Source organism: Amyelois transitella, chromosome 9, assembly GCF_032362555.1.
Source record: "Amyelois transitella isolate CPQ chromosome 9, ilAmyTran1.1, whole genome shotgun sequence".
NCBI lineage: Eukaryota > Metazoa > Arthropoda > Insecta > Lepidoptera > Pyralidae > Amyelois > Amyelois transitella.
Window position 1 is genome coordinate 9,932,861 of NC_083512.1, and position 13,946 is coordinate 9,946,806.

Below are 13,946 nucleotides of genomic sequence, written 5' to 3' on the forward strand. Positions count from 1 at the left end.
AAACATCAAATAATACACCGAAAAAAAAATATTAAAATGCGACTCATATTTAAATTCCCTATAAAAAGTAAGAAATGATAAAATTAATTATATCCAACTTAGTACGAGTATGTATTTAGTAACAATTTATGAGAAATACGTCGCGTTGGGGGACCGCTCATAATTTTTGATTACCTACAATTTTTTTTTAAAGTATCATCACTATTTAGTCTTCGTCTTAGCAAATCGTTGTGTAAAATTAACAATTGACGATCACCATATTCCTTTTATTAAAAAAAATACTTTTTTTTCTTAGCGGCCAGTGCGCTATACAACTTTAAACAATCACTGACCTGCCTATTCAGTCTTTGACCCAAGACTTATCAATTTTTTTTTTAAATAGAATGGCTTAGTTAGGTTAGACAATTTTTTTTTTAGGTTTTCAGCCAGACCCTAGTAAGCGGTCTTTGCTAATTGTGGCCACTTTTAGTCCGTCCGCCCACGGTCGCCGATCAATCAGCACCGGTAATTACAGAGGGGACAGCTGATTGTGGGTACAGTGGGCCACATAGAAAGTATACCACCCGCGTATAGTATATACACGTCCGTTAAATAGTATCTACCCTGCAGTTCCCGGTAATTTAGAATTGGACTATTGTAGGTACTTATATACACGTCCGTTAAACAGAGCCGTGTGGTTCGCGGTAATTTAGAATAAGACCACTCCATATCTTTCCCATGGATATCGTAAAAAAGCGACTAAGGGATAGGCTTTAAGCCTTAGCTTGGAAAAGATCCCACTTAGGGATAAGCCCGCCTTTGTACTGTACTACTGTTTTATATTTGTAATGTTGTAACTCCTTTAGTGAACAAAAAAGCATTTACTTACTTGGGATTCTTCTGATAGGCGATGGGCTAGCAGTCTGTCACTATTTGAATCTCAATTTCATCACTAAGCCGTACAGCTGAACGTGGCATTTCAGTATGTTTAAGACTCAATAGTCTTAAACTTAGACAGACCCAATGGTCTGTCTAACCTGTATGTATGTATTTAACAGTTCCTTTTACCTCTTCTGTAAACCTTTAAACTCTATACACCGCGCATGGAAATCAACCACAATTTCGTCTCAATTTTTCATATATTTCTCAGAATCTTCATAACTCGTTTCGCGCAGATTGATGTAACGTCATGTTTACACGTTTATTACCATGTAACATTTAATATCCAGTCCAGGGTTACTTCAAACATGTTTTATATTACGAAAAAAAGGTCGGAAAATAGCCCGGGAGAATGGAAAACAATTGAATATCGCTGGGGTTAAACAAGCTTATGTGGAGAGTATGTAGCTGCTAGTAATAAAAATTATGCAAATAAGTTTCTTTGAGAAGTGTACAAACAAAACAGTAATATTGCCAGACTAACTTAATCTTAAATCTTGTCTTAATCTTCTTATTCTTAATCTTACCTAATATTGTATGTATATATTTATTTCGTTTCGATGATATGAATTATCTATACTAATATTATAAAGCTGAAGAGTTTGTTTGAACGCGCTTATCTCAAGAACTACTAGTTCGAATTGAAAAATTTGTTTGTGTTGAATAGACCAATTATCGAGGAAGGCTTTAGGCTATATAACATCACGCTGCAACTTTTAGGAGCGAAGAAATAATAGAGAATGAAGAAAAAAACGGGGAAAATTATTCATCCTTGAGGGCTTCAATGATGCCATAAATAACTATTCCACGCGGACGAAGTCGCAGGCAATGCTAGTTAAGCAATAAATAGATTGAAAGTTAGACCGTTCAGTCTCTTAAGTAAGTAAGTAAATGATTTATTGTTCAATGAAGGAGTACATTACAAATATAAGACAGTAGTACAGTACAGAGGCGCGATAATCCCTGAGTGGAATCTCTTCCAGCCAACCTGACATTAAAACACAAACAAAACTGAGGCAAGGTCATTTACAAGATATGATACTTAAGACTTAAATACGTAATTAAATATTTGTACATAAATAAATAAAGTAAAATATATAAACATGTATATATATACAATAAAATACCCTATATTATGCGAATAAAAAAATTAAATTTGAATACATTTATAACTTTTTCATGTCAAAGAAGTTCTAAAGAAGAATTAACTCTTACAGATTTTCATTGAGAAACAAAATGTCTTATACTGTCGTCATTATGGAAGGATTAAGCAGTTTAATTAGATTTCTAAACTGAAGCCAGAATACGCAACATTGACACCCACTCGATTTTTAAAGAAGCATTAAATAATAAACCAATTTCTATTCATAATAAGTAAATATTAGATATGCGAAAATCTGTTTGCCTGTAATATGCTTTCAAAGCTACGCTGGATAAATAGCTGCTTTAATAAAATTATTCGCGTAGTGTGTGTTCATGTCGAACACAATAATTATCTAAAATCACAAGATTTTTTTTTAATTCTGGAAATAACAGAAGGTAAAGTACTTACAAGCGGAGCTGCGGGCAACAATCACTACATATGTAGAATAAAGCAAAGTCGCTTCCCTCGTCTGTTCCGATGTCTGTATGTATGTACGCTTAGATCTTTAGAACTACACAACGGATTTTGATGCAATGCAATTATATTACCCGTGAGAAGGGGTTTGCCATTTATTACAGAAAATAATAGTAAGTGACAATTTCTTCCAACATTTCCTACACATTAAATGCAACAGATACTGTCATCAAGAAAGTGACTTTCAACTTTTTTCTCACTTCCTTACACCCTTTTTGCAAAATGGGACAGAAAATAATAGGTATCCGGTCCGCTTGCTAAGGTTTCTTGGGTATCTACCATGAAAACACCATCGACACGTCATTGGTTTTATCGTAAAAGCTATACTTATTTGTTTCAGAACTGAAAGTCTATCAACCGACAGACTTTGTCAATTAGCTTCATTCTTATAACGCATAAGTTCTGAACGTAGCCAAATTACTTGCGTTTATTTGTTAACTTGTGTTTTATTTTTTATAAAACTCTAGATTAACCCTTTAGAATTTGATTGACCCACAGATGTATTTTTATCTGTGCGAACAGATACAAAAAATTAATTGATTTAGTAGGTACCAACATAACTTTCCTTTGTTTTTTTTCCTGATGTTGTCGAATCTGGTTTCTTTGCAATCTAATGACGTTATTTATATTGTTCCGTAGTACTAACACAAGCGCTTAATCTGTTCAACCCTTCAACAAAGATACCAGAATACATAGACCGCTACCTTCTTATAATATTGGTAAGATGCGGTCACAAAGTTGATACTGCAGTGATTTGTGAGAGGTCAAGGTAAACTGGTAGATTATAGATGCCGTAAATTTTCGGTGGTCAGTGCAGGCTTAGTTTACTAGTCGTTAGGGTTGCCAAGAATCACGGGAAACCTTTTGGCAACGTTACTCAAATATTGCATGCTAGGTACATTGTAATACTACGAAAATTCTATATTGTGATGTACCTATCTTTATTAATTTCAATCCATTCCATATCAAAATTATTTTTGCTACTCACTGGCCACTTATAAAAAAGTTATTTGAAAACTGCCTTTGCTATGTTCTTTTGTTAATTTTTACACCATGATTGTTGTGGAATAATTTTCGCTTTTTTAAGTTTTTTACGTCGGTTATAATATTTAAAGATTCAAACATAAACACACTCTAGAATATACTCATGTAGTGTAGATGTTATCACAGCAGCACAATCGCTGGACCATTTTTAATAAAATTTGGATTGTACTTGAGGCCAAAATACATTTTAGCAAGCGTAGTCGGCGAAGAAATGGTTAAAAAGGACTCCAAAAAATAAGAACGAAAAATACATATTCGGATAGTCGTTCTAGACACATGGTTTCCTCAGAAATTAATAACGGTCGCGTTCATAATTGCAGTCATAGTTCGCAAAACTTTATAGCTTGCACCACTGCTACCACTCACACATTCACACAAATAACACAATAAACAACAAGCGGTGAAACGTTGGGTAACGCGCCATCAAGAAGAGGGTAGTGTAAAAAGTCGACCGCGCAGCGACCGTCGTCCGCTAATAATCAACACAGCGACAGCCACACAGCGGAGATCCATGGTGGAACAGTACGAAAATAATGGCTTCATACCGACCAGAATATTTGCGGAACAGTTCGACACATTAGTGGTTACTGTTCGTCGAGTTTGCATCGTGAGGGACTACACCACAGACAGCCAGCAAAAAAGCCGTATTTATCCGAAATAAATAAGCAAAGACGTTTAGAATTTGCTGGGCAGTATTTGGATTTTGCCTGGAAAGAAGCGATATTTACGGACGAAAAGTTCGTTTATGTCATCACTACACGGTAGACTTCATTTATGGCGAAGAAATGCAACTCGGTATGAAGAAAAAAATATTGTGCCAAATATGGAGTCTGGACACATATCTGTAAATATGTGGGGCTGGATGAGTGCTGCTGGACCTGGGGAACAGTTGTGGATAGCAGGACGCGCTATAGCTGCTCATTATGTGCAAGTGCTGGAAGAAACCATGTTACCAACTGTGCGGTATATTTTTCCGATTGATTATATGCCAACAATATCATTTGTGCCCTGTGCATCGAGTCCATATAGTGCGTGAAAGGTTCTGCCAGTTTATATTAAAACTACTAATTACTTAGATAGTATTTAAGGACAGCTTCAATATCTTTTCTTTATGAAAACGAATAATTAAGCTGTTACCTTAATAACAGGAGATAAGTAGATGATACAATTAGTGTAATATGCTGTATGTATAGCTTTATATAATCATCAATATGTAAACAAAACTATAAGTAAACTGTTTCAATAAAATTTACTAATTTTAATTATTGAATGTTTTATTTTCTCCCTCTTGTTTAATATTTCTTGCTGATTTCCGTGTTTGAAGACAACTTTCCGTGTTTGTAATTCTTAGATATCAGTTAGTTAGTCAGTCAGTTACTTAGTTCAAATGGCACCTTGAAACATAAAAAATTGTCAGTAACACAATTTTTTTTTTAATAGGAAAAAAAATTCCTTGAATAACTTCGAAATCCAAGTAACGCTAGTAACTAGAACAAGCGAGTGTGAGCAAGCGAGATTATCTAATATTATCTTAGATCTCACTTGCTCACACAAGTAATAAAATTGCTACCCAATAACTTTCAAAGGAACCACTACCTACGTTAGGGTCGTGTGCAGATAAACTTTCAACCTTATTGAAATGTCATAAGTCTGGCAGTCGCAGGCTTCCATCTATAGGCAAATCTTATGCAAATAATGAGAGACGACGATATCTCGATCGACAATTATCGGGCCCAGTTCGGCCATCGTTGATTACCGTCTCTTTCTGTTTTGTTATGTTATATGTCATAGAATAATAAACTGTTTTTCTTAGTAATCATTGGTTTTAAAGACCGTATTCATTTGATGAAATATTTATTCTTTTTAAATATGCATGTGTGTGTGTATCTATTGGAACCACAGTGCACGCTATTTTAACCCGTAAGAATTTTAAAACTATGACTGCAGATATGAACGCGATCGTACGTGTTTCTTTCCCAGAAATCGACATTCACAAATCTGAAGAATGTCGTTCTGAATGGGTGGAAGTTCGTGATGGGTACATGCCCGACGCCCCGGTGTTGGCCCGAGTCTGCGGCTCCGGGAAAGGTCCTCTATTGAGGTCTACTGGGTCGAGACTCACTGTCATCTACCAGCCGGGGTCTAGACCTAAACCGTTGAAGGGCTTCAGGGCTCATTATGAAGGTATATTCATTGATTTGCCATTTTGCTACAATTTCATCTTCCTATACTATCGTCCATCGATATAAACTTGGTCCATGAATTAAACTTTTTTAGTGAGTGATTGGGATTAGGTATGTGATTGAGACTCTATTTTATGATCACAAATATTGGTTAAGTAAAAAAAAATAAGTACTATATTTTCATTATTTCACCAGTTTTTGCCACATGGGAATTTTTCCACAAATCCCTTTTTAGCTTAACGTCTACAACCTCATAGTTATCTGAATGGCAAATTTCAAGTGCAAGGTCTTAACTTAACAAACGTAAACGGTTCTAAAGTCCATCTAAAAATAGACTTTTGGATATTTTGTAGACAACATTAATACCTATTTCTCATTCGACATATAATTTTCAGCGGTGTGTGGCGGAGACATCGAAGTAGACAGTAGCGGGCATTTGGAGTCACCAAATTACCCTGACGATTACCAGCCTAACAAGCTGTGCATTTGGAGGTTAACTGTTCCACAGGTCAGTGGTCAGAATATTTCATTATACATCTGTGTACATCTATCTACATACATACCATAAATTTCCTAGATTTCTTGATGTAAACTGCTTTCTTTTCTGCATTGATGTTTTGGAGACAGTCGTATGATCTAACGCTTCTGTGTTTCTTAACCTCCTCTCCTCACTATCAGTTTTATACACTATAGCACTAAAGAATAGGACCATATTAGGTTACGTAAAAGGCGACTTAAGATATGCAATAAAATTTGGGATTCTTCTTGTAGGCGCTAGGCTAGCAACCTGTCACTATTTGAATCTCAATTCCATTATAAAGCCGTACAGCTGAACGTGGCGTCTCAATCCATTCAAAACTATTCACTCTGTCCCGCAAGAGATATAGCCATGATATTAAGTATGTATGAAGAATATCATCTAAAACATCTACTTTGTTCACAGGATTACCAGGTGGCCCTTAGATTCCACTCGTTCGAAGTGGAGAACCACGATACCTGTTCCTATGACAAGGTGAAGGTCAGAGACGGTGACTTTATGGACAGCCCTCTCATCGGCATGTTCTGCGGGCACAAAATACCGCCCGATATTAGGTAAGTTTCTGTAGTAGACCTAAAATCCACATCTGTTAATTGTTTTACCCCAATTATGGAAATAATGGAATAAATTTTGTTCCATAGGTTCTTTAGCGACTGAAAAGATCATATTCCGGTCGAATACTAATTATTTTTAATTTACATTGAGGGGGCTTATTAGTAATACAATATGCTGTGGGATGATTTGGCAAAGTTTTACTGCCTGCTCTTTTGGTGGAGATTACTTGAATGTTTAAAGAAACCTTTAGCACCAGATACTCACCTAATTGTTCTTCTAGTGATTGTGTCACCCACGCCTCCCTTGAAGCAAAACCTATTTTGTAATCTTACGAAGACACACATGGTTAATTCATTTAATTTGTAAATTACAAGTTTATCAAACTTATAGATGGATCTTACAATACCATCAACTATCTTCAGGTCAACTTCAAACAAGCTGTTGGTAATCTTCGAATCGGACGCAACGGTTCAGAAGGCGGGTTTCTCGGCCACCTTCATGAAGGAATTCGACGAATGTGCATCGATAGAACATGGATGCAGTCACTCGTGTGTCAACACCCTGGGTGGGTATGAGTGCGCGTGCGACATCGGCTATGAGCTGCATTCGGATGGGAAGAAATGCGAAAGTAAGTGATATTTTAATATTTACTGTAAATTCGTTGATTACGACGATACAAAAAAATGCTTGTTGATATTCTGCCGCTGCTACTAAGCAAAAATTGTGGAAGGGTTTGATCTAAGACTGTTTAAAAAAATATTTCTGAATTGTGATTTGGGTAACATAGGTTCATTAAATATATACTAGGTATTAATAATTTATATTAGAATATTTTCGTAATCAGATGTACAGTAAAATACAATAATTCTATATTGCACCAGAATAGACCCAATGGTTGACTGTTAATTATTTTATCACTAAGTCCTTAAGCTTATGCCCTTCATCTGTATTTTGCACAATGAGAAACAATCATTATGCCATTCAGCTAAACGTGGCCTTTAAGCTCTTAGGTCAATCTATACCCATAAGGGATAAATACTTGATTAAAATTCTCTTTTGCAGTGTAGAATGACGTGAAAGAGTGCCTGCGAATGACTTTGTTCTGAATAAAATATTGATTTTGCAGATGCGTGCGGAGGCTCCCTCTACGGTCCAAATGGCACGATCACCTCTCCCTCTTTCCCGGATTTATACCCTCCCTCTAAAAACTGCCTCTGGGAGATCATCGCGCCGCCTCAACACCGCATCACTTTAAATTTCACGCATTTCGATCTAGAAGGAAACAATATGTATCAACAGGTAAGCTTTGTTCTTCAATAGGTGCTTGTGTTCTTTTTCGGGAAAAGATTGAATTTATTACTAATCTGTCATAAGATGTTAAAGAAAAAAATAATAGAACAAAGCTTGTCCAAAATTAAGCATGGATGGCAAAGGCAAGCGCCCAATGAAAAAGTCACGCACTCTACTAAACTCAAAGTAAACTCAAGACTGATAAACCTGATGTTTCTGTTTCACTTTGTAACAGATATATTTTCAATTTTGACATTATTTTCATCTAATTTATAGGAATGTGAATACGACAGCGTGACAGTGCATTCAAAACTTGGTGCTGATGTTTTGAGAAGACATGGAGCTTTCTGCGGGAATGCTCTACCGCCTCCGGTCACCTCTGATGGTTCAGTGCTCAGAGTTCAAGTGAGTCTAATGCTCTGTATAATAGTTTTCGCATCCACATGACCAACGTTGTTCTGAAAAAAATAATTATTTTTATCAAGTGATTTCAATAAACTTTTTAAATCTCTTCTTTGTGTTTTTCTCCGGCGCATTATTTTAGTTAGTTCTGATAGTTCAAAGTTTTCATAAATAATGGGCATTTTATATTGTCTTTGTAGATTTTAGAAATTTTTCACTGGATTACCTACTTACTGAAGCTGACTTTTGACATCTGGTTCTAATATGTATTAAGTTCTTATGTTTTCTTTATTAGACACTAGCGACCCGCCCCGGCTTCGCACGGGTGCAAAATTCGGAAAAAATTATACATTAAAACCTTCCTCTTGAATCACTCTACCTGTTACAAAAAAACCGCATCAAAATCCGTTGCGTAATTTTAAAGATTTAAGCATACAGACAAACAGACTAAAACAGCGACTTTGTTTTATACTATGTAGTGATTTCCACTAGAGCTAACTTTACAAATAACACGTCTGCTTGTTACAGTTCACATCAGACGCATCAGTCCACCGGTCTGGCTTCGCAGCGGTGTACTACATCGACGTGGACGAATGTGCCGAGAACAACGGCGGCTGCCAACACGAGTGTCACAATACTTTAGGCGGTTATGAATGTGCATGCCACAGCGGGTTCACGCTGCATCCGAACAAGCACGACTGCAAGGAGGGCGGGTGTAAACATGACGTCAGTCAGCCGCATGGAACCATTGTCAGGTAACTGATTGATGTTGGAGGAAGGTCTAATAAGACTCGTAAATCGTAATACTTTAGGTGGATATGGTACAGCAGATGGAGACACCAATAAAAAAAAGGAATAGGACCACTCCATGTCGTAAATAAAAGAGTCGTCTTTTACGATATGGAGATCCAAGACCCAGGCCAATCAGAAAAAGTTATTTTCTCATCATGCTCTGGCCGGGATTCGAGAACCCGGGACCTCCGGTGTCACAGACAAGCGCACAAGCGCACTACCGCTGCGCCACAGAGGCCGTCAACATTTTCTTTGAAATGTGTTGTTGCATTTGAAGTATGTTCTCGAACCTCAAAAGAAAGTTCAAAAGTGGTCACTTATGTGACTCCATTCTTAACTTGATATTTCTTCTCTTGGTACTTGCGTGATGATGCTAAATGTAAGTATTTCTTTTGTTTCTCAGTCCTAATTACCCAGACCAGTACCCGGCGAGGAAAGATTGTGTGTGGCAGTTCTCCACCACGCCCGGACATCGCATCAAGTTGATTTTCAACGTGTTCGAATTAGAACCTCATCAGGTAATATTGGCGATTGAGAGTTACGTGCTATTTTTAAGCTTTCTAATGAGCAGTTTCATTATCCAGCTGAAATTTTCAACGTGAACACATTTCAGTGCCGTGTGGTTTCCGGCACCAATATAAAAAAGAATAGGACCACTCCATCTCTTTGCCATGGATGTCATACAATTCGACAAAAGGATAGGATTTTAAACTTGGGATTCTTTTTAGCCGTGTGGTTCCCGGCACTAATACAAAAAAGCATAGGACCACTCAGCCTCTTTGCCATGGATGTCATAAAAGGCGACCAAAGGATAGGATTTTGAACTTGGGATTCTTCTTATAGGCGATGGGCTAGCAACCTGTCACTATTTGAATCTCAATTCTATCATTATGCCAAACAGCTGAACGTGGCCTATCAGTCTTTTCAAGACTTTCAGCTCTGTCAACCGCGCGAGGGATAAAGTGACTTAGTAACTATGTGTGGGTGTGTGTGTGTGTGTGTGTGTGTGTGTGTCTGTTAAATCATGTAATTGGCACAGGAATGCGCGTACGACCACGTGACCATCTACGACGGCGCGTCAGCAGACGAGAAGACCCTGGGCCGGTTCTGCGGCAGCAAGTTGCCGCACCCTGTGGTCGCGTCGCAGAACCAGATGTACGTGGTGTTCAAGTCCGACGCCTCGGTGCAGAGGAAGGGATTCCTGGCTACGCATTCTACTGGTAATTTTTTAGGTTTCTTATTCGTTTCTGGGTCTCGATGTTCTTATTAGTAGCGAGAGGCCGTCCGCGACTTCGTCCGCGTGGAAACCCTATAATTACGTAACAATCAATCCCGCGGGAACTCTGGGATAAAAAGTAGCCTATGTGTTATTCTAGGTATTCAGCTACTTACATATCAAATTTCATCGTAATCGGTTTAGTAGTTTTTTAGGTGAATGAGTAACAAACATCCATACTTACATCCTGACATAGGTACTCACAAACATTCGTGTTTTTAATATTAGTAGGATGTTTTATGTGTCCTATAATGTAGATGAATTTCGTTTTCTTAATACCGAAAAGGTACGGCTAAATGTGCAAATGAGAATTCGAGAAAGGTTGACTGGTGACCATTTATCTGGGAACTCAGTGGATAGTCTTTAACCATTTTATTATCCTATGTTAGTAGGGAGTAATGCTCTATTATTTTTATAAACTTTAGTAACATTTCTGATGTATTTTTGAGCAAACTATGATGAGAAGTTCTGTTGCGAACTTATTCATCACATTTTAGTACATACCATTAGATGGTTGATCGTCGACCAAGATCGACATTTTTCTATGTGCAATCTTCGATACATAGGTAATTATAATAGAAGTACCCGGTTGACCGGTCTACCAGAGATGGCGCTGATATAGTTTCTGAAAACGCGGTTTTTAAAATGTTTATATATCTTGGGAACCGAGCTTTTCTCGAACCTAGGACCTTGATAAATCGATTCCTTGAGCCGAAAAGCCCCTAATCTGTAACTTTCATGAAAATTCGTTGAAGCCGTTTCCGAGATCCTGATCCTGATTATATATATATACAAGAATTGCTCGTTTAAATACATTAGATACAATACAAATTATCTTTATTGCCCATAAAAAAATACATATATCTAAGTTGAGTAAAGGCGGACTTATGGCCAACCAACCTTTGGGTAGTGAAAGGTAAAATCAAAAAGGTAGCATACTTAACAGATAATTTATATTTATATAAGCCCCGACGATAATGAAAATTAAATTAAAAAAAATACTGATGAACCATATTTTCAGCTTGTGGAGGCTACTTAGCAGCCACAGATTCCGTCAAGCATCTTTACTCCCACGCAAGATACGGCGACGACTCCTACGAATCCCGTGCGGATTGCGATTGGAGCATAGTGGCGCCCCCTGGACAGTTCGTCAAGTTGACATTCCTGACCTTCGAGTTGGAGCCAGAGGCGAACTGCGGCTACGACTACGTTCAGGTCTTCGGAGGCCTAGACGGTAGTGGTGGAGATTATGGAGCGTCGTGTGGAACAAAGGTATGTAATGGAATATGTCGACCGATGCTTTCATGTAAAGTCTGAAGAGTCAAACTGTTGATTCTATTTTAAATACTATTTTACCATAATCACAATTAACTACACAGTTAACACAATAAATATTTTTAATTTGGTTTTAATACTTATCTACATAAATTATCGACAAGTTTGTTTAGTACGATCTATTATTTTATCAGTCGAATGCGGGTAAATAAGTAGGTATATAAAAAATTGCTCTTTCAAGTAGGTCCCATCTGTAAATGATACCGCCGCCGATGCAGTGTTGTCACCTTATTTGAATTTGCTTAATATTGGGGAAATTTCTACTGTTTATAAAACGTGTGGCGTTTGTTTTTATTTCCATTTTTTTTAACTTGTCACAAGGAGGTACCCATATCGTATCGGAAAGATTTTTGTTACTTAAGTACTGTAAAATTAGAGTCACTCTTTTGAATTAACTAATGTCTAGGGCTTATCGTTCAATCTGAATTTATATTTTTACAGATGCCGTCTGAAATCATATCAACTTCAGAAGCTTTACTCGTAAGATTCCGCACTGACGACTCGATAGTCTTCAAGGGATTCTCAGCATCCTACCAGGCAGTCAAGCCCGAGATATCAAGCGAATATGATAGTTCTGAAAGCGAGGACGAAGAAGAAGAGGAAGATGAGCGCATGCCGCCATTGGTGGTTGGAAGGAGAGGTCTCCGAGCACCTTCGCAGCGGTATGTTAGAAGACCGACGTGACGTTGGCCGCTGCCGCGTCACCCAAGGCACAGGCGACCGCATCGCAATGCAAACAGCCGGTTCAGAACAGACAACGGACCTTTCTAAAAACTCTCTAGGAACGTTCAAAATTAAGATAATTTTCAGGAATTCAAATTAATAAATAGCGAATAGATTCAGTGTTGCCCGCCTTGCATTAACCAAACTGAATTGAATTGACTAATTTTTTTTTATATTGTTCAAAATATTGACATTAAAAAAAAACGTTACTAACCGTTCGGCAAAAAACAACAAAATGTATTTTTGAGTCATGATTGATGAGTCAAAAGCATATAAAATAGTAAGAAATTTATTTATATTTTCACATTGTAAGTAACTAACATCTTCAGAATGAAAACATAACGGGTGAATTAAGGGCAAAGGTCTAAAATCAATTAGGAAATCTTATTTTTTTATCACTGGCATAATGCGATGGAGCGGTAGCATCTTATAATTGGGAGTGTAAAAGAATAAATTACGTTTATGACTGAAAAAAAATATGTAAATATACCGATAGTTTGTAATGAGCATATTACTTAATTACAGTAAACTTACCACGAATATTCGTTCTTTAGCAAAACAGTACCTAATGCATAATTGTTATAGTAATAAAAATAGAAAGAGAAGTTATTTTCCTAATTTCCTGAATGTAAACCCCATACTGTAGACCCCATTTTGTACATTTTTAATTTCCGAAGTTAATTTTGGAGACAATACTAGGTACTTTGTTATTTTATTGTACAATTACGCATGATATTGTGTTCATTGAATGATAAGTAACATTCATTATTTTAGGAGCAGATCCTTTTTGAAGGTTTATATTACACCTTAATTGTTAATTTGTGTGAAGATGAAGTGTGAGTGTCCGTTTTTAATGTAGTATTGGTAGTAACTGGTAGCAACACAGATTAATTTCTTACACAAATTTAAAATATTATAACACACTCACATTTTTTATACTAATTATATCTATAAATTAAACATTTACCAAAGATTGTGTATTTTATAAGAAACTCAAATATAATATGTAACTGTAGATATATAGGATTGTTGTTATTAACTAGTGCCATATATACCAATTAAGTACCATACTTCATTCTGATATTAATGCTGCCATATTGCGTATACTTACCATAGTTTAGTATTTTCATTCGACGATAGAAATATAAAGACAATATGTAACGTAAGAAGTTATTTTTTAATGTTAAATGTCATAAAGCTAGGTGTTCGAACTCATATCAATTGTATAATCACGTATTCTCTGTATATTGTGTAGCTTATAACAAAATAATA

The 13,946-nt window shown here is 36.7% G+C and overlaps 1 protein-coding gene across 1 annotated transcript in view; it reads left to right on the forward strand.

The window, feature by feature from the left end:
- LOC106142903 (tolloid-like protein 1) overlaps positions 1 to 13,946 on the forward strand; it is a 67,250-nt gene extending 53,304 nt beyond the window's left edge. Inside the window, exons 9-19 of the mRNA XM_060945808.1 lie at positions 5,561 to 5,764; positions 6,159 to 6,271; positions 6,707 to 6,855; positions 7,279 to 7,484; positions 7,983 to 8,155; positions 8,423 to 8,551; positions 9,077 to 9,303; positions 9,744 to 9,858; positions 10,380 to 10,560; positions 11,638 to 11,888; positions 12,393 to 13,946. Coding sequence (XP_060801791.1) covers positions 5,561 to 5,764; positions 6,159 to 6,271; positions 6,707 to 6,855; positions 7,279 to 7,484; positions 7,983 to 8,155; positions 8,423 to 8,551; positions 9,077 to 9,303; positions 9,744 to 9,858; positions 10,380 to 10,560; positions 11,638 to 11,888; positions 12,393 to 12,635 — 1,991 coding nt within the window. The 3' untranslated portion in view covers positions 12,636 to 13,946. The remainder of the gene's footprint in view (positions 1 to 5,560; positions 5,765 to 6,158; positions 6,272 to 6,706; positions 6,856 to 7,278; positions 7,485 to 7,982; positions 8,156 to 8,422; positions 8,552 to 9,076; positions 9,304 to 9,743; positions 9,859 to 10,379; positions 10,561 to 11,637; positions 11,889 to 12,392) is intronic.